Source organism: Grus americana, chromosome 5, assembly GCF_028858705.1.
Source record: "Grus americana isolate bGruAme1 chromosome 5, bGruAme1.mat, whole genome shotgun sequence".
In the NCBI taxonomy this organism is placed as follows: domain Eukaryota; kingdom Metazoa; phylum Chordata; class Aves; order Gruiformes; family Gruidae; genus Grus; species Grus americana.
This window is the reverse complement of record NC_072856.1, coordinates 40,641,700-40,662,895: the sequence shown is the minus strand read 5'-3', so window position 1 is coordinate 40,662,895 and position 21,196 is coordinate 40,641,700. Positions and strand designations below refer to the sequence as shown.

Genomic DNA, 21,196 nt, shown 5'->3' with positions numbered 1-21,196 from the left:
TTATTGTCTGAGCCTTTCTATTTATTTTGATTTGATAGAATCAAATTTAGTTTGAGTGAGTAGTGGTAATTCAGTCCAGGATATAGATTTGTTCCAAAAATACTACAGTATATGTTACATTATGATCTGATTTTTATTTTCAGTCCTGACAGATATAAGGTACTAAGATTTTATTAGCTATGGGAGATTTTAATCTCTTAAGAGTGTTGCTAAAAACCACAGAATCATAGAATAGTTTGGGTTGGAAGGGACCTTTAAAGGTCATCTAGTCCAACCCCCCTGCAATGAGCAGGGACATCTTCAACTAGATCAGATTGCTCAGAGCCCCGTCCACCCTGACCTTGAAAGTTTCCAGCAATGGGGCATCTACCACCTCTCTGGGCAAGCTGTTCCAGTGTTTCACCACCCTCATTGCAAAAAATTTCTTCCTTATGCCTAGTCTAAATCTATGCTCTTTTAGCTTAAAACCATTACCCCTTGTCCTAGCACTGCAGGCCCTACTAAAATATCTTGGGATACAGAGAGGTTCTGGCCTACAGTTGAGAAACATGCTTTAACAATTACATGGTGAAGAGATAGCGTGTATGGCAGAGGATAGGATTAGTTTCCATTCGTTCTTAGTTTGCTAATTTTGGTCATCTAACTAAAGTCAGTTTTCTAAACTCCCTTTATAATTACTTGATAGGAAGAGAGAAGTACCTGCACATGTACATCTCCTTATGATGGTGGCTTAGGACGAGTGGGATGTAGTCTTTTAAGTGTCTACTCTCTACATAATATAAATTGTATTCAAAGCTCTAAATTAGTCTCTTGCAGTCACTAGAACAGTTTGAGGCTTTCTGGCAACTCTTCAGGGTTACCTATAATTAATATTAAGCCGCTGTATTTTTTGTATTATAGCCTAACAATCTATAGGTTAAGAGTATGAATTGGATGTTCACAATATACAAATGTAAAGTTTGTATATATTGCTTCACATAGTAATTTACTGTCTCACAAATGTATTTAAAACTCATTAAAGACTTTAAAAATACTGATATGTAATGTTGTTTAAAATCATGGCAAATGCATATTGACATTTGGATTACCTATTTCTGTGTACATACCTTCACATACAGAAGTATTCAAGAATGACGTGTGTTTCCTGTCATTCTCAGTCAAGTCACTCATCTGAGGAAGATCATTCACTAGGGACCTGAAGCTCATTTTTACTGTTTAAGTGATAAATGAGCTTTTGACAGTTGTAATCTCTTCCTTGGGTACAGAGAACATGATGAGCAATGAAAGCTTTATCTTTCTTCAGGGAGGAAGAATTAAAATATCATTGCACCAAAGGATTAAAACCAGTTTTTGAAAATCAAGGCTGCTTGTCTGTGTATTCAGCATTTTACTCCATTCCACTCTGGCACGAAAAAAGCTATTACAGTAGAAGAATTTGCAGACTACTTTGCGTGCCAGAGCGGGAGTTATAGACAGATCAGTAGATAAATGCAGACTTAAGACTGAACATGTATTAGCTGAATCAAAAATAGCATGTTTTCCTATAATAGAGGGAGATATATATTATACGTATTTTTAAACCCAAGATAAAATTACTCCTTTCCCTTTCCTTTTTTAAGCTGCCAGCTAATAAAGATGCCTTCCGAAAGACATGGAACCCTAAGTATACGCTACGCAGTCATTTTGATGGAGTGCGGGCATTAGCTTTTCATCCTGTAGAGCCTGTGCTGGTTACAGCCTCTGAGGACCATACTCTCAAACTTTGGAATTTGCAGAAAACGGTTCCTGCCAAAAAGCAAGTATATGGGGTTTTATAAAACATCAATTGTGTTTTTAAATGCCTTTGAACTTGATTAAACTCTTAAATGTTTTCAGAGTTTTTCAGTAGAGATTTCATGTAGTGTAATAACTCTTCCTTTCTCTTTCAGGAGTGCCTCTTTAGATGTAGAACCCATCTACACATTTAGGGCCCACATGTAAGTGTTTGACATAATTAATACTTGATAAATGTATTGTTATCTCATGAATTCATAAGACATTTCAATTTAAAAGCCACAAATGTATTCTATTTTTACATCTTATAGACAAGGTTCATTATATTTGTAAAAACAAGTAAATACTGAGTCCCTGTCATGAATTGCACAGTCCATGATAAAACAATGGCAAATGTGGTTAGTTGCAATGGAATGGAGAGATTGTAGAAGATGATAATGAAATCACGTGCGTGATGCCCATGTCTTGGACCGTGGATTTTATATATAATATGTGAAGAAGATAAATAAGGTAGAATTTATTAGTCTTACCAAATAATCTTCAGATACAGGTCTGAGAAATTAAAAGTACACATGCAATCATCAGCACCAAAACCCCATTGAATGTGGATGCAATGAGTGAAAACTCAGGAGATCAAGCAAGTGGCTAGAAGGATTCTGAATTTTTTAGGGGCTTGAACAAGAATCAGAGATAGAATTTCATTGCCAGGATAGGCCAGAGTAGTAATAGGGCATGGGTATTAATTCACACATATGCCTCTCAAGGCTGGGGGAACGTGGAAATCAGTGAGATAATTGTTGTAATCAAAAAGTGGATTAGTACCTGAGTAAAGTTCTGATAGCTACAGTCAGTTCTCTTGCAATGTCTACTCAGGGTTCCTCCTTTCCCATCTCAAGTTTCCCTGCTTTGTGTGCAGATGGTGGCTCATTACACACCATAAGAAATGCTCTCATTTCTGATGGTGGTCCATCCCAAGATCTTGGGAAAACAGATTGCACAAACTAGTCTGAAACAAGGAGGGGTCTTTGTTGTGGCAGATGGTGACAGCAAGCTAACCGGAATTAAACAACGTTAGTAAAACTTGCAAGTTGAGATGGAACTTGTAAAACTCCTAGTGATTTTTCAACTCACATTAACTGCATTATTACTGCCAGTTAGCAGGTGAGCTTCACAAGAGCTCTTTGATAAGCATAGAAGTGGATAACACTTCCTGTGCTAGCCTCAACAAAAAAAATGAGACGTTATGAGTTTGTATTAGGAAGTCTACACATAATATCACCCTCCTCCTTCCCTTAAACCCCATTACTTGATAGAATGTAATGTCTTATTCTTGTGCTTACTAGCTAAAGCATAAAGCGTTCTTCCCTAGGGCTGGGTGACTAATTTGTCCTCACATTTAAATACAAGTGTTCTTTTGACTGGTAGAGGGTCACTGACCAATTGAATTCTCCTCCAGATCTCTTTCTCTATCTAAATTTGGGTTATTATTTGGGCTTTTGTTACTGAATACCAAAAGGTAAGGTTTGGGGAAGTTTTGATACAGAACTGATCCCCACACTGTGACTTCCAGTGAGGCTGGAAATAAAGTGCTTTTACTATTTTTCCCTTCAGGCAGGGTTTGAGCAACATTCCCTTTCAGCCAAGTTTTGTTCTTCACTTTGCCAGACACATAGGCGGATTCAGCCAATAGCCTTCCTTTTCACCATCTTCGAATATGTAATTCTAGTTTGCTCATTTGCACTTAAACAACCAGTGAACTCCTTATATCCTGAGCATGGGCCATTAAATGAGCCAGGCATCTCATTTCAGGGATATAGTTTTACAATACAGTTAAACCTGACTTAGTAATGTGTCCAAAGGAGTAGACCTGCTGCTTCCTTTGGGCTACAGCTTGTGCTTGTCTGATATCACAGCAAACAGGTTGAAGTTAAACCAGTAAAAGTCTAAGCTTGGCCAAAAAGTACTCTCTGGGATCATTTGCTGGGGCATAGGTTACTGTTGGTTTCCTCAAATAGGATGAGAAAATAGTTTGGGGGCAGGGCAGGGGGAATCAACCACCTCTTTTAGCACAGCTAGCTATTAGATTGGTATATATGCACTGTAAAAACTCACCGTTTGTAGGTGTAGTTACTGTTGCTTCTGAGAAATAAGATGGTATTTGTTGAATTGCTTGAGTTTGGATAGTTTTAGTTCATTTGTTACGAATATTTTAATGCAGGTTGGTATCACTTATGGAGACTTAAAAAAATTCTAACTCCAAAGAAACGATTCTGTTAAAATCCTTAACTGCTTAATCCAATGCAATTTTTTTTTTTTGAAAGTAGATAGCCAAATTTTCACTTCTATCCTGTAGGTAGTATCAATTAACTACTTTTTCTCTGCCTGCCAACAGTGGACCTGTATTGTCATTGGCAATTAGTTCCAATGGAGAACAGTGTTTCAGTGGTGGTATTGATGCAACCATCCAGTGGTGGAACATGCCTAGCCCTAATGTGGATCCATACGATACCTATGGTAAGTACCTTTTAAAAGATAATCAACTCATGACCATTGTCTTCAACGTTAATTTTCTACTTGATGCTAATCTGTTTTCTAGAGCTTTTGTGAAATGGAACTGCCATTTATCAACTAAACTGTGTGGTTTCAATTTTTTTTGTGTGGTAAACACTAATTATTTATTCCGACTTGCATTGGTGACTTACTTTGTATAGAACCATAATAGGAAGACTGGCAATTTCTGAAGTTTAAACAGTAAAGAAAAAAATTAATCATAACTTAAGAAGCATGCTTACTACTTTGAACCAAAATTCCAAATTTTTGAATGATTATTTATTTCTTCTGATAGGAAATTCTCAGAAAACTAAGATAAGTGTACTTAAATTCTGTGTTCTGTGTTTCTGATTGGCATCTCAGTTCCCATAACCCACGTCTCTAAAGAGCTGATAACTGCTTGGAAAACTCTGCATTGCTCTCCTGCCACTGATGGTGATCAGCATTTTGTGTTTAGTGTAATTCTAAGGGTGCAGTTCCATGGTTGACTGGAGTTTGAATGGGGCAGAGTCAAGAATTCTTCCTCTCTCCCTTGTGTCAATGTAATGAGTGAGCTAATACACCACTCAGGCTGCATGATCTGTGGCAGTGAGAAAGGGAAAGATGGGAAGAAGTGCTGTCTTCCATCAGCTTAGGAAGACTGCTACACCCTGTCCCTTAAAACCAATATATAGCTCAAATTATGCCTCTCTGCTGGAAATTTATTCAATATAATCTAACCGCTAAAAATGGTCCAATTTGTTCATACAGGTAGGATTGTTGGTATAATTTTCATGGGCCTCAGACAGAACTGTCTCTACTCAAGTGATAAAGTTATTTTTGAAAGAGAACTCTAAAAGATGTTTTTCCTCCCTAAAGCTCGTTAGTGTGGTTTGGGTTGCAAGACCAACTGGTTTTAATTTTCTGCAAAACTAAATTTTAGTGATTTATCTGGCTTTATTCCTTTCCATTTATCTTTTTCTCTCACTTCTCAACTCAAAGCCTGGTAGAGAATACATTAAAACCCCCTCTATAAAAGACAATTATAAAGTATCAGGGAGAAGAAAATAAGTATGTGTTTACCTGTTCCACAACAGAAATAATCTTGTTTTAATTACTCAGGAGCTTGACAGTTTTAGAGCATGCCCCAGGGTCAGCAGAGCACACTGAGTAAAAACAGCATTAGGCATCAGTGTTTAAGTGGAAAGCTGGTTTTATTAGGTGGTTTTGCACCTGGTACAGAGGAAGGGCTGTCACCAAGCATCTTTAAGATGGTGAATTTGAAGGGAAGAAGCAAGTGCCTCAGAAGAGGTGATAACAAGTGTGTATCATTCTGGGAAAAAAGCATGTAGTTGTTTGTGGGTTTGTTTGTTTTTTCTTCTTTGGTGCGGGGGTGTTTTGTTTGGTGTGGGGTTTGGGTTCTTTGGGTTTTTTTGGTTTTTTGCTTGGTTGTTTTGGTTGAGGTTTTTTTGAGAATGCTGAAGTGGTCATGCAAAATCGCCTCGTGTAATATTCCAGCTGTTGCTTAAACAGGAAGGGCTGGGGGGGAAATAAGACAGTTTTATGTGGAATTTAAATTATATTGAGGTACGATAAATACTTATTTAATGTTTCTTCACTAAAAAGGTTTCATTTCTGAACTTTTGTTTTTTTGCAGAGCCAAACGTTCTAGCTGGCACATTAATTGCTCACACAGATGCAGTCTGGGGTCTTGCTTACAGTGGTGTAAAGAATCACTTACTATCTTGTTCAGCAGATGGCACTATTAGATTATGGAACCCACCAGAAAAAATGCCCTGTATTTGCACTTACAATGGAGAGAAAGGTAAGTTTTTTGCAGTGGTTTTGAAAATATGTTATGAGGCAGCTGATAATGAGTCATTACTTTCATTTATCAAAACTAGGTAACAGGACTAAAAGGAAAAGATCTTTTAATAAAGAAATCCTGGTGCTGTAGCATTACTCTAAAGGGAGCAAATTTCTCCTTTGAGTATAAAACAAACTAAATGTTTAAACTGCCAAGAATTTTAAGTGTTTCATTTTTTCTAAAGACAATTTTTTTTCTCTTTCCAGAGCATGGAATACCTACATCAGTTGACTTTATAGGGTGTGACCCTGCTCATATGGTGGCATCTTTTAACACTGGCAGCACAGTCATCTATGATTTAGAAACATCCCAGTCAGTGGTAATGCTTTCATCACAAATAGAATCTGGTAGGTAAAGCTTTTCTGTATTAAATACCCACCTTGGATGAGGTACCTTTATCCAAGTTTTATTATATGGTGAATTAAATGAAAAGGTTTTGCTCCTTTCCTGCATCATGCAATTTGAAAGTTGGTTAGATGCTTAAAAATGCTTGGAAGACACACGATAGAAAAAATTGTGAATTAGCAGGATTTTAAAGTGGTTAGAGATAGTGAAAGCAACAGTTTTTGTTCTCTAAGCTAAGGTTTCTCGAGATTCAGTTGACTGAATTGCATATTAAAACAGTTTTCATTATAAAGCCTTGACATGGAAGATATTAAGAGAAGTATATAAGTGAATTAAGCAGAATATTAGTTCAGCGTAGAATTCTGCACAGGTTGTGATTAAACACTCTCTCCTGTGGAACCTTTAACATTAGTAATTCTGTTGCTACAAATAAGGTGTTACAAAGATGGAGCTCTTTCATCAGATACATACAGTTCTTAAACTCCAGATAGAGGAGCCTTTTTTTCTTGAACCTGTGAAAGTGTTCCATAAGGAAAACCTCCAGTTTCTGGTCATTCCTTTCTATGAAATGAGATCCAAAAGAATAATGCAAGAGGAGAATTTGCTTCTCCCCTCCAGGCAGTCCAGTTTACTTAGTGATTATACTTTAAGTAGCTTACGTAAAAACTTCAGCACAGGTTACAATACTTGTAAAAGCTATATTCTAGGTAGCTTGTGCAAAAACTGGCATTGACAGTGAGAAAGAACATCACAAATTGGAGAAATATCTTTGCTAGTTTGAAGACAGAATCTTAAATGGAATCAACAAAAATTAAGCACATTTCTTAAGCATTAAGAAATTAAGGGAACAGGCCTTAGAACACTGTCATATCAAGATAAGAAAACATTTTTTAGAGAGTATTCTAAAAACTTGTAGAGAGATTCTAAACCATTCATTGTTTCTTTAAGTTGAACTAAGACATAAATATATCTGACAGAATCTAATAAGTTAGGTTGACTTCAGTTATTTGGATTCTATCTTTTTTTCTTTAAAGCTAAATCTTTTTTGATGTGGAGATATGAGGTGTGTGCTAAACATGGACTATGGATGCCACAGTTTCTACTTGGCTAGTGCTGCCCTGCAGCACTTGGTTGGTTTGCTAGTTCTCTCAGTCTTTCATGTGTATAAACCACTTGTACAGCTTTAACCTTACACTACATTGGTTGGAGTCCACCTGGCTTAGCTCCATCCTGTAAAGCAAGTAGCTATTATTTATTTCTTAGGAGATTCATTGATGCTCTTTCTAAAATGTTATTTATATAATATGAGTTAATATAGTAAGCCACAGTATAATGCTAAAATATTCTCATTTTAACTTTAATCCTTTCTTTAAGGCAGGTGAATATTACTATTTTTTTAATTTCATTTTCAGGTGTACAATCAAATAATCATATTAACAAGGTAGTAAGTCATCCCACACTTCCTGTAACTATTACAGCACATGAAGATAGACACATCAAATTTTTTGACAACAAAACGGGTAAGGATAAAGAGAACCTAACTTGTATGTATGAATGTGTTTAAAGTAAATCTGGATGGACATAGGGAGAATCCATTTGTAGAAAACTTGCTAGTGATGCAGTTTTACATAAAAGAACTTTTAGTATTTGTAACATTAAACCTCTTCAGTACCTTTTCTATGAAATAGTGATATCCATTGCAATTGTGACTTCAGTGGTCAGAAACCACTCTCTCAAAACAGGCAGATATCATTGTGAGGGACACGAAGGTCCTCTTAAGTTAGCTTTTTTTTTATATTTTTTTGGTTTTAAAAACAAAACTATAAGACATTTTTTTCCCTTCTCACCTGCCATGAATGTACATGTTTGAATTGTGGTCATTAAATGCATTGCAATGATTGTCCTGAAATTAAAATTTATTACCTTAAAGACATAGATGTAGAATAAGGACAAAAATCTTGCATGAACACATAAATGGGTCAAAGACGGGAAACAGAAGGTAGAAGTAAATAGTCATTTGGTGGAAATAAAAAATTACCAGGCCCTCGAGGGATCAGCAATAGTTCAACATAATACAAATCATCGGAACAGGGCACAGTATGTTGACAGTTTACTGACATTCATTAATTCAGGGTATTAAAGATGAAGGCTGATGAGGAGGAACTGAAGATCTTAACAGACTTACAAACAGGCAAATTAAATGCATGTGGATAAACGTGAAAAGATGATTTTCAGGAAAAACAAACTTTATAAAATAATAATCACTGAGCTGACTGTTCTTACTCAAGGTAAAACCTTGGAGTTATAAGAAGAGGTTGGATAAAAATGTCAGTTCGGTGCTTAGCGGTCAGAACAGCAGAATGAATGTTAGGAGGGAGGAAAGGAATAAACAACAAAAAGAATCATTGTTAATACTTTTGTACAAATTCTTGGTGTTATCCACATGGGTACTTCGTGTTACTCCAGTCTCCCTTATCTCAAAAGGGATAAAGCCAAATTAAAATGTTTCAGAGCGTCTCTGATCATCTTTTTAACCATTCTAAGTAGCGTTCAGTTTCTTCAGGAAAAATCTTAGAAATTAAATAGGCTGAAATTCTTCAGGAAGACAGACAACTCGGCAAAGATGATATACCTTCTTCATGTTGGTCATTGTCTTATAGGGATTTATTTGCTCTCTTTTCCAATACATGAACTAAGGTTCAGTTGATAACACCCAACAGGTGACAGGTTCAAAACAGAAAGATTTGCTGGTTCTTATAATATGCAGTTAAACATTTCAGAACTCCTTTCGAAAAGCATCATGAGATACTAAAAGATGTTATTAAGAGTCTGAGAATGGAGGTCACTTAAAAGAAATGCATTAAGAGTAGTTGAATGCAGAGAGAACACCTCTGGTTAACGCCTGAACCGTTTATTATTAGAAGCTGGAGAGCATTCTGGGCAAGCATCACTTATAGTTCCCTTTTTTTTATTTTCTTCCCTGGTTTATCACCAATAGCCTCTCTCCTAGCAATGACAGAGATAGATGGACCTTTGATATGACTCAGTAAATCTCTTTTTACAAAGCTTTGTCAACACTTTGTCCTACTGGGGCAGGTATTAGGACCCTTCAGGGACTAAAAACATAGATTCACACCCAGTCATTTTAGGATTGGTCTTCATTGTCATTCCTACCAGTAAAGATGCCAGATGGATAAAAAGAGGGCTTACAATGGGAATGCCTTTGAGAGTTGTGTGCCATTTACCCATATGCTTCTACAAAAGTCTGCAGGTGGAACTTAATAATTTCTAATAGAATTGTATAATTCAGATATTATTGGAATCTAAATAAGTGTATTGTTCTATAGTGCATTTAATGGGAATGTTATTTTTAAAGGAAACAATACTTCACAGTAAATTCACTCTTTATTTTGCTTTTAGGTAAAATGATCCATTCTATGGTTGCTCACTTGGATGCTGTCACAAGTCTAGCTGTAGATCCTAATGGAATCTATTTAATGTCTGGAAGTAAGGGGTTTTTAATCTTCTGTATGCTCTATAAATTTTGCATTTATGATGCATGTAAGTGTCTGACAAATCTAACTTTGTCTTTTGTCTTTTTTCTTTTTTTTTTCCCTAAACAGGCCATGATTGTTCCATTAGGTTATGGAATTTGGACAGCAAGACATGTGTGCAAGAAATAACAGCTCATAGGAAAAAGCTGGATGAATCAATTTATGATGTAGCATTTCATCCGTCAAAAGCATATATTGCCAGTGCAGGAGCTGATGCCCTTGCCAAAGTATTTGTGTGACATAGCAGAACAAACCTGCATCATAACAGCAGGTCTGTTTGGACAAAAAAGAGGGAATGCGTCACTGCCATCAATGATAAGGTTACCAATAAGACACTACATCTGATCTGCCTGGGTGAAGGCTCTTATGTGGGGCAGGTGTAAGTTGGTGAAAAGTCACCACATCTTGAACAATGTCAGGCTCATTCATTAACTGTAATTACTGTATTTGGGGGGGGTGGGAAGAAATACAAAAAAGAAAACCAGTATTTGTAGCCTTGACTGGATATGAACTGAGCGTATGTCTGTTCTTTAGGTGTCTTTAAGCAAACGTGGAGTCTGATCTTACAAAAGACTTTTATTTTGGACTCTGTGTGCTGCCTTAGGGTTAGGAATGTGGTGCTCTTGTGGGGGGAAGTGAGCTCCAAGAGTAGCTTTCTTTTCATCTCTTAGTAATCTTCTGTTTATCAGTTGAATGCCACAGATTCCCCTTTTAAACTTTTATTTTGCTTTAAAGAAAAGGAAATTTAACTTAAAATATTTTAGCATTAGTTGCACAAAATGTTTGGATAAAATTCTAGTTTTTATAAGTCTTTTTATATATTTAGCCTGTCACAACAGTGCTCAAGATTGTATTGATAATGTTTTTCTGCATTATAGAACCCTAAAACACAGAGATCTCACTGACCCGCTGCCGTGTAACCACACTCTTCCCTTCTTTTGCCTAATACAGCTCAGCTAAGTCCTTGCATAAGGATGCTAATTCATCATCATCGCATAACTGTCTTCATAAATAAAGGACTGTAAAATGTGTTCAAATGAAACACAGAGGGGTTAACACCTCCGAATGAACTCTTTAAAAAAAAAAAAATTAATCTTGGCATCCTATCACTATGTGATATTTTGTACATCTTACTGTATTTACGAGTTTATTTATCAAGGATTACCCATCTTGCTAATGGCCTATTGTTATTTATTTCACTTTTTGTTGGTCTTTATATCCTTTTATGTAGTGTGTTAAAGGGCCCTGTATATCTATTATGGCACTCTTCGAACAGTCTAAAATAGATGAGAAAATGGGACATTTGATAATTCTAAAGTTGCAAACCAAGAATTGCTTTTCTGGTGAAGTACCTGGAGTGGAGTTGATTCCAAAAAAACAATCTTGTTTCAGAACTTTTGGAGTGAAAAATATTTTTATTTGCGTTTCAAATAGAATACAAAAGTAGTTGATTCAAGATTCATAAATCTGCTGTGTTTTGACTAGTTATTCCCTGCTTTTATTTTTATTTTCAGATGTGCTTCAGTTTATGGTGTAACTAAAGATTTTGTTTGTGTAATGCATGATTAATACAATAAAGTATTTTTTCTAGTCTTCCACAAAACTTTTCTGATCAGTTCGCGAGTTTGGATGAGTTTTGTAAGGTTTCTGTTTTACAAACTATGAATCAGCAAATTTTTAAGATTGTACCACATAGCAAAAGTACAGCTGTTGAAAAATAATGTATATAAAATGCATATAATAAATATTAAATGGTGTACCTGTATGTTACTGTTGGCTACATTATTTTGTGTTGCACAGTTTGAAAGTGTCATTCTACAAATTACTAAATTAGGTCTAAATTTTAGCAAAATGACCATTTGTTTATTATGCTTATAAGCTGCTTTGCTTTTGGAAAATTGTAATAGTTGTCTGGATGTCAACCAACTGTTCGGTTTCAAGCAGCAGTACCCACGTATAAGAACATGTTTCCACAATATTTTTGAAGCTTTTTACAAGAACAAATTGAAAATTGCTAGTGTATTCTTAGAGCCTTTATAAGATGATAATAACACTGGTTTTCACTATCTCTGTATATGAAGTGATTCTCAAGTGATTTAGGAACCAGAAAGATACTGTTTTTATTGCAGACTGCCACTAAATCATTGCGTCGAATTAAAAAAAAAAGTCATTTTTAATGCGTAAAATTTGCCCATATGTCAAATGTTACCTATTGACCTTTGTCCATCTCTTTACAAGTCCTCCAATAAAGGTGATGTGCAAAAGGGCGATCTTATTGCAAACAGCTAAACTGCAGGTCAACATTTATCAGCAGAAACGCAATACCACAATATGAATCTTAGATTTTCATGTAAAATTAGTATTTTTAGGTATAAATTACCTTAAGCTGGAACATGTTCCTGTAAGTGGTTGTAACTGTGTTGTTCCATGTAAGTTTCCAGTTTTGCAGTGAGAATGTATCTCATGCCATCTCATGTCAAGCAAATTAGATTTAAAAAAAAAAAAAGGAAAAAAGGTGCTCACGGTAGGCAGAATACTGCAGTTATATTCTGAAATTAATTTTGTTTTAGTAATAATATTATGTTGTTTGAAATGTTATAGTAAATTCTAATTGTATAGAAATTGGAGAATTTTGTCCTTTATAATGAAGATTGAGGTGAGGCCTTTCAGTAACTGCTTGTAGGACACTAAGACTTTACTTTTGAAAGTAACATTCAGCTGATTTGCACTTTTTGTTCTTTCCAGTCTAAAGCATTCAACTAATCAACAGACAAGAGAGTATTTGAATTTTGTTGGAAGTAATTTCATAATCGCCTTTTCTGAAGCCAAACATTGTTTCTGGCAGCTTTTCCAGACTGCTGCATTTTAATGCTTAAATGAAATGTGATTGTTTAATAAACATTGCCATGCATAACATTTACCTTTTTTTAATTGTATTAAAATTGAAATGGTAAAACAAAAAACATTTGCTTATTTTCCTTAATTGAAATATTAATGGTCATCTTCACCACCCTCATAGTGAAGAATTTCTTCTAACCTAAATCCACCCTCCTTCAGCTTAAAGCCATTACCCCTTGTCCTGTCACTACACACCCTTGTAAACAGTCCCTCCAGAGCCTTCCTGTAGCCCCTTTTAGGTACTGGAAAGCTGCAATTAGGTGTCCCTGGAGCCCTCTCTTCTCCAGGCTGAACAACCCCAACTCTCTCAGCCTGTCTGCATAGCAGAGGTGCTCCAGTCCTCTGATCATCTTCATGGCCCCCCTCTGGACCTCCTCCAACAGGCCATATTATGATGATTGTAGTTCACTAATGCCTAGTGGATCAAATGCCGTAGTGAGGCTTCATTTATTGAATATTGACAATAATCTCTAATACAGTCTTTGTTTATTGTGGGATATAATAGGCTAAAACCTTTATTTGTTTTTTTGTTTTTTAAAACAGAAGAGCTATAGTACTATTGATGCAGGAAAAATGATAATGCTGAAATAAATGTTTTTGTTTAACAAAAACACATTAACTTATGAAAGGCCTGATTTACCTCTCTCTAGTAAGTAAGACCCAAAGGACTCGTGCTTAGAACCTGAGTGGAAAGATACCCTAGATGCAAAATGTATTATTAAACACATTGAGTTATGATTGATGTAATAGACTTCCCATCTTGCTTTTTATTGTAGGAGCTGTTTTAAGCAGATGAGTGGTGACTGTAGTCCAGCATCCTGTCTACATAAATATCAAATACATCTGAAACAGGGTGTAACAAGCACTGATCAAGAACCTTCCCTAATTTAGAAATCCAAAGAAAGAATTTATTTGCCAGGAGATAATTGGTAGATTTTCCTAGTGGAAAAACTCTCTGGGCCTGAGGATACATTATCAGAGGCTATCCATTTCTCCTGTGTTAATTGATTTATTTTAAAATTGATAACAGTGTCTGTACTGACATACTTTTATGTGCTTCTTTAGCACTTCCCATCTCAAATCACTGGAAAGCTTCTTGGTTACACAGTGCTGACTACTCTGCCTTCTAGCTACCGTGTAACATAAAAGGTGTCTCAAACAAATGCATCCCAGTTGAGCAACTGGTATTTTTACAGGGAGACTAAACACGCAGATAAGGTGGTCTACAGAAATCCTGCTGGGAAATTTTTTTCCTCCCAGTTAAGGTACATGGTATGAAAATATGGACTGACTTTACCTTTTAGTTGTGTTTTTCATTATAGTTCTGTGTATATTTATGTATTTATGGGGTTTTTAAAGAACTTTTTTTAAAAGAAAAAAATTAACAAAACCAGAAGGCTCTGAAATTGGTTGTAAATGCTACATCTAAGGTGAGCGTGAATGAAGGTTTAAGTTCCATATTTAATACTTGCTCTGTTGATATTCGGAGAATACACATCCTTGAGTCCTATGCAAACTAAATGGCTTACAGTAATAGATTTTTTTTAAATAAAATAGTTCAAGTTACAAAACATTACAAATGTCAGAAAAATACATTGCTTTATTTTCTAATTTTACCATAGAACCAAATTTTGACTGACTTGCAAATGGGAAACAACATGCTTTGGTTTTAGTCCTCCCTCTTACCTGGGTATCTTAATGGCCCCCCCATAAAAGAAGTCATCTAGACTTTCTGAAAGTATGTGTATAGCAACAACATACTTCTAGTTTTGAATACTTACAGAGTTTAAGGAAGTTAATTTAACTCTGGCGAGATCCCTAGTAATGAAAAGGAGGCTCTTGTTTTGAAGCATCACTGCACCTCTGACTTCAGTGCTGTAAGTCTCTGCTGAAGACAGTAAACTGAAAGTTGTTGACGTGTACTTTACAGTAGTTACAGTTTAAATCTTTAGATACACATCAAACTGAACAGATGTCAGTAAGGCCTGATTTTTTTTGTGATATAGAACCTTATCAGGAGATCTTTAATTTTCATACAACATACGCTCATTCAACAACATACAGTTACATGGAGAGTATCTGTAGTATTCTGTTACTTAAATCTTACCTGTGCAGTGAGACTTTTGATGTTCTCTTTTTAAATTGATTCAAATTAATGGATTTATTACAGAATTAAAAACTTTCTAAAGGATCAGTGCTGTGAATTTATATATCTATTTGTAAAACTTGAGACTACAGATAGGAATTTAATAGTGATCTGGTACTAGCTGTGCAGGTTAAAAGCTGCCTCTTTTAAACCAAGTATTGCTGGGACCTGTATCTGGTTTTAGGAAGTTCAAAAGTATTGATATTGCCCCATTCTTTACAAATGAAAAGTGATAGTCTTTCAAATAAATATAATAATTAAGCTAGCATTATCTTTATGTGACTTGTAAAATTGTTCATTTCTATCAGAAGATATGGAGTGAGATTTATAACCTATTAAGGTGAAATGCTCCATTCTACTTTTGAGAGTATTCGACACCTGAGAATAAATATTTCAGTTGGTGATCAAGGAGTATTTGCTTTTGGGGTGTCTTTGACTTGGATGCATTGGAGACCCTTTAACCTGAAGGGAGAATAGCACTGTAAGAGAATGATTTGCTGCACTGTCCTTTCTGACAAAAAATAAATAGGATCAGCTACGTGACCAATTTTTTTTTAAGCAGTTTTCATCGTAACTTGAAGAGGAGCTTTTTGCAGCTTTTAAATATTAATTTGATAATATTATAAAGATTTTTAATTCGACTTGTCTTAAGCATTCATTAGTGCTAGCTGACTTGCTAACTTCCTTCTCCCATCTGCTTCTGTCTCTCAACTCTCAACTTTTCTTGAAAGCTCCAGAGGCTTTGAGAAACCTCTAAGAGGAAAAAGTAGCTTCTATAACCATCAGGTCATGAATCCAGGTGTGATCTACAGAAATACATGTCCATTTGAACTCCTGAGAGGATGACTTTATGAGCGTGGTGCACAGAGGCTGGTGGCCTACCTGACGTGGCTGGGTGGAGCTGAAGGGCTCACCTAGCGGTGCCACCTGGAGGAGGCCATAATGGCCGCTTCTGGACTGGGGACAGCAGGGCTGCAGGAGTCTGGCAGCAAGCTGTAAGTAGGCAGGACGGGAGGGACATTGCCCTCCCTGACTGCAGCCATTTTGGTGCTGGTGGAGGGGGAGAACTGTTCATGTTGTCTGCTGTTGGTCACATAGCCCTGAGGTGTTTTATGGGGCTCCTCTACCTGCAGCTTGACTTGTGTGACTGTTGGGAGCCATTGCTTCTCTGGCCACCAGCCTGGGGTGGCCCTGGGCAGTCTGGAGGCTGGGCAGGAGAGTGACCGATTGCTTCTGGGCACTCCCTAGATGGAGCCTGAGAGCTGCTGGCTTTTGGTTCATGAATGGCGGCTGGCCAAGACAACATGTTTTTCCCTCATGAAGGAGGGTTGGGTGACAGGGTTGTATGCTATTGGTGACTTGGCTTTTTTAAGCAGATTTTTTCCTATTGTTTCATGTGTCTTCCCTCTCCAGCTGCTCTTTTTTACCTTGAAATGGGTGGCTTTCCTGGTTTTTAATTGATACGTGGAGTTTTTTTCTTTCCAAAGAGAAAGCTTCCCTGAGGAAAAAGCTTCTCATTTGACTAGGGGCATCTTGCATCTAAGCTCCTGTCAGACTTGTAATTCAATGTGAATAAAGAGCTCCTGGTTCATGCAGAAGTAATGTCTTCCTTCCCCGAAATCTCACCAACAGCTGGGAGCAAAGACCCCAAACCCTTCAGCTGCCTTGGGAAAATACGCTGCGTGCAGCAGGCAGGGAGGCACCGAGGAGGGTGCAGGGCCCTCGCTGCTGCCCCTCACACAGGCAGACTGCCATGGCTCAGCCGGTAAGAAGAACTTGGCCTCTGGAGAAGCAGCATTTGGCCGCTGCGGATTCTGGTGGCAGAAGGTCAAAAGCAGGAGCTCTTGTGAGGTCCTGCAGACACTCTGCATGCAGTGGGTGTATGTTGAGGTCTGTGTCATGGCTCCATTTTATGTGCCTGGTGCTTTTGGTGGACTGTTTGGTAGCCAGAGATCTCCTCTGGATTGCTTTATTTAGTGTTTTTCAGAGTTACTTAGAAATATCATTGCATCTTAATGACAGGAAATCTTTTAAAATGCTTTTCAATACCCCTTCATTACTAGTGTAGTTGTTTGCAAAACAGGAGCTGTATTTTAGCTTCTTGAATTAGTGCTTTCACTCTTTTGCCTTTGATAACCCAGGTGACTGATTTTGATAGTCTTAATAAGTGTAGTTTTCTGTTAAGATGGTTTAGCTAACAGTTGCTGTACAGAAGAATTTCTGAGAGGCTGGAAATATTTTCCCCAGCCTGAGTGATCTAATACCTGACAGTTACCATGGTGTGTATGGATTACATTGTCAGAAACTTTTTTTTTGGCAGATCTTTAGGCTTATAGAGGCAAGTAATCATGGTTGCTTTCTCTTAATTGTGTGTGTTAGTCTAGTCTCTGTTTAGATTTGAGCAAATCAGGCCACTGGGGAGTAAAGTCCTTGTTGAAGTATTCACTACCATCATGCTGAACCAGCATGCTGAGCCAGACAGTTCTGCTTTGTTTCTAAACTGGCTCCTAGTCCTCACCTGAATTAGTAGTTCAATAGGACACAGTTGTGTACCTCATCTTGTTTAGAATATTTAGATAGGAGAAAGCTGTTGTGTCCCCATCTTCCTTTTCTGAACAAGTAGTATATTATTAAAATACCCAAAGGTAAGTGTCAGAGAATTCTAGAAAGTATATAATTGTGAATTTGCTTTTGATTTAAAAAAATACTACTTTAATGGTATAGTTTGTTTGATTTGAAACTTAGAAAAAATTTAAAACTAGTGCTAAGTTGGTATGTAATTTTTGGTTTCCGATCTAATTCAAATTATTTTCCTAAACCTTGCCAGTCATTTGACTTCTTGTTATCTGTGACTTGTATTCTTTGGCGAAGAATTGTTTATCATATTTGTAATCTGATCACATACACCAGGGCAGAAGAATAGTTCTTACCCCTTTGCTTACATTCTGCCATACTCTGCTGCTAAGTAGTAAAGGCCATATCTGATGTGAGCGGAGGTTGGAAAAGTTTAGTTAGCATTTGCTAGCAAAAAGAGCTATGCAGGCTTCTCATCCTGGTGTCTTAGGAACTGGTCCAGTATGAAGTTCAGCTATAGGTTCAGTTATTCCCTAAGGCTGAGCGTATATTCAAACCATCAGTGCCTGGCTTCCAGGAGGGTGCCCTCAGTGTGAGGTTAGGCTTCATGGCAGCCAGGAAGCCATGCTACCTGCTCCTTTTGGCTGTAGTAAACAAACTGGCCAAAGCACTGCTCTTTCCCTTCCTTATCCCAGAATGGCTAGAGTTCAGCTGACCCTGCTAGCATTTGCAGACTGCTCCAGTGGTGGGACGTAAACAAAAATAGTAAGGACACCGTATTCATTTGTATGTAGACACAGATGAATGCAAATAAATTTTAGAGTAATAAAATAATAAATACCCTTCAGGTAATGAAAGTGGCTTCTGATCAAGGATACTTCACTAACCAAACTTGATTGTTTGAAAGGAAAGGAAATTTTGATCCTAATGAGATTAAATTTAAAAAGTGAGCAGTGTGCTTCAAAGCAGAGATTAAGCCCTTGGATTTTATCATAGACTGAAAATTTTCAGGGCCTATTCTTCCTTCAGCTGAAGCCAGAGGCAAAATTCCTGTTGAAGCCAGATCAAGCAAAGGAATGTGTGCTCCAGTTGATAGACATATGTAACTGGAATGTTACTCATACTTAAATTATAAACTGTTCAGTGGAAATTTCCGTATATTTGGTGTCTATATTTGGATGGCAGTTGACCACAAGCTATTCAAACACAGTCCGCTTCAGCTTCTCAAGAAAACCCTTTGTTTACTGTCCCAGGTCCAAATGAAAGCCAGTCAGGAAGAATTTTTTTGATCGATTTTATTAGGCTGAGGATCTAAGCCTCCAGTTTCCAGGCAGTTTGTTAAAGATACAAGTTGATCTTCTTTGACAACGTGCTCAGGCCTTCTATGGCACTTGCGTGCAACAGAGAAATTTTCCGGTTTTTTTTATGGCTTTGATGCTTTCTGGAGCTGACTTACCCTTCAGCCTAATGAAAGGAAGGAAAGTCCTGAGAAAACTAGAATCTCTACATTTAAAAGCAGTGACTTCCATGGCACTTGGTAGTGAAATGAGAGTTGCCTCATTAGAAATATGGCTTAAAATCAAGGCATAAAAAGTTGTCACTGATTTTCTTCTTCAGAGCAGGGGAAAAGAAAATACAGTATTCGTATTGTGTGGTGCCATACTTGGTAGAAGACCTATGTGACAACACTAATATGAATTGCAAATAAAAATAATTAAGAACATTTATGGGAGGAACAACTGTTCTGATGAAACTATTCTACTTCGTATGTGCCAAACCCCTCCCATTCTTCCTCCTGTCTTCCTGCTTCAAAATTACTTTGTAAGTAGAGAAGTATAGTCATTGGCTTTTGATACAAATGTTTTTGGCTGGTTACTGCACAGCTGCTCTTTACTGGCATTTATTTTGAAGGGCAAAGTAAATAGTTTCAAAGTGATTATTTTCTTGTAAGAATATTAGGATGGTCTTAGTTTTGGATTTTTCGTGTTCCTTGCTAGTTCAATATTGATAGTTTCACAAGCAGTGATAAAGGTTGGCTTCTGAGACCTGCTCTTGCACTTTGCTTGAGGGTGTAACATAAAAGTTTTTTGCTCCCAGGTCGCAGGTCTGGCAGTATGGAGACTTCTCTGCTGCTTACTGACCTTCAGTCCTGAACTGTATACCTGTTTTTCCTACATACTACACTTGTCAGACAAGCGTACAGCTAGAAAGCATTGCGCTATCAAAAGATGTACATACAAGGTGATTCATGGTCAGAGAGGATCTAAATACCTAAAATTTGTGTGAGGTGTAAAATTTGAGGTGCCTTAGAACTGGAATCAGAGACTCTGGCCTGTGTGCGGAGGCATTCTCTGCAGAGCCTGGGGCCATGCCAGCACCTTGGGATAAAAATTCCCAGTGAATGACCTGCACGTTCAGCAGGGAGCTGCTTGGTACAGGTGCAATCTTTATACCTCTGTGCTGAAGTAGCATGCAGGAAATAGCATGGAAATTAGTCTAATGTGTCATGTGTGTGTGTAATCCCTCACTTGGAATCTCAACTTGGAGATAAGCATTTGTAACATTTCCTTCAAGGACTGAGAAGGGCACACTGCCAATGTAGGAGGAAGTTGTGTGATTCTTTCAGTTATAAAATATCCTATGAGTAAAGAATTCACCCAGGAAATGTAAGAGACAGATTTGGTGTCTTCCTTGGTCTTCTGACAGTGAAGGATTCCAGTGCTCAGGTGTATGTCCTAACCAATGCATGGCTGTAGGTTGCAGCCCTTACTACAAGTTATCATGGTACAAAAAGTAATTTCAATTTCTTTAGGACAACAAATTAATAGAGTTTTGTAAATTTAGATTGCTCTGGGAGCTCCACAGGGAAGGATGAGTTTTGGATTGTGTTAACTACTATTTAATATAAAGTTCAGGAACAGCTCTGGGAATTGCAGTAACTACCTAAATTACTAACTTAGAATCTTCTACTCTTTTCTGAGTGAAGGAGTCTGAATTTTTATGTGCAGTGGTATGTTGTCAGCAGTGGCGTTGCAAATCCAAGGCCCCTGAACCTTGTGAGTACTTTTCAGGGAAACAGAATCACAAAATGGTTTGGAGTGGAAGGGACCTTTTAAAGATCATCTGGTCTAGCCACCCAGCTATGGCTTTCATCAGTCTCACCAGAGAACAGAAGTGATCCCTCCAGGCCCTATTCTTGATTGCTAGTCCTAATACCTGCAGCAATGCAGTCGTAGCTGCAGCTCTGTTCACATTTTTTTGTACTGCTTGGTCCAGTAGCATAAAACCAAACCCTCCTACTGTGGCTTTACCTACCTTCTTACCCAAAACAGAACTTCACATCATGTCTGCTACCCTCTACCACACTGTTCTTTCTCCAAACTTACCTTCTACTTACAGCACAGTCCACATCCTTTCCACCCTGGCTCAATATCTCACCAGCTCTCAATCCTTTTATCTATATCCTGCCAATGTTTTTCCAGATCAAAACTATGCTCACAAATGCTTGCT

The 21,196-nt window shown here is 37.3% G+C and overlaps 1 protein-coding gene across 4 annotated transcripts in view; it reads left to right on the top strand.

Annotated features, from left to right (window-relative positions):
* Positions 1-10,796, top strand: part of STRN3 (striatin 3) — a 62,972-nt gene extending 52,176 nt beyond the window's left edge. For all 4 annotated transcript variants that reach the window (XM_054828934.1, XM_054828931.1, XM_054828933.1 and 1 more), the window contains 8 exons: positions 1,620-1,795; positions 1,929-1,976; positions 4,166-4,287; positions 5,960-6,127; positions 6,376-6,516; positions 7,927-8,034; positions 9,935-10,021; positions 10,138-10,796. In XM_054828934.1, the coding sequence (XP_054684909.1) occupies positions 1,620-1,795; positions 1,929-1,976; positions 4,166-4,287; positions 5,960-6,127; positions 6,376-6,516; positions 7,927-8,034; positions 9,935-10,021; positions 10,138-10,307 (1,020 nt within the window). In that variant the 3' untranslated portion in view covers positions 10,308-10,796. The remainder of the gene's footprint in view (positions 1-1,619; positions 1,796-1,928; positions 1,977-4,165; positions 4,288-5,959; positions 6,128-6,375; positions 6,517-7,926; positions 8,035-9,934; positions 10,022-10,137) is intronic.
* The last annotated feature ends 10,400 nt before the right edge of the window (positions 10,797-21,196 follow it).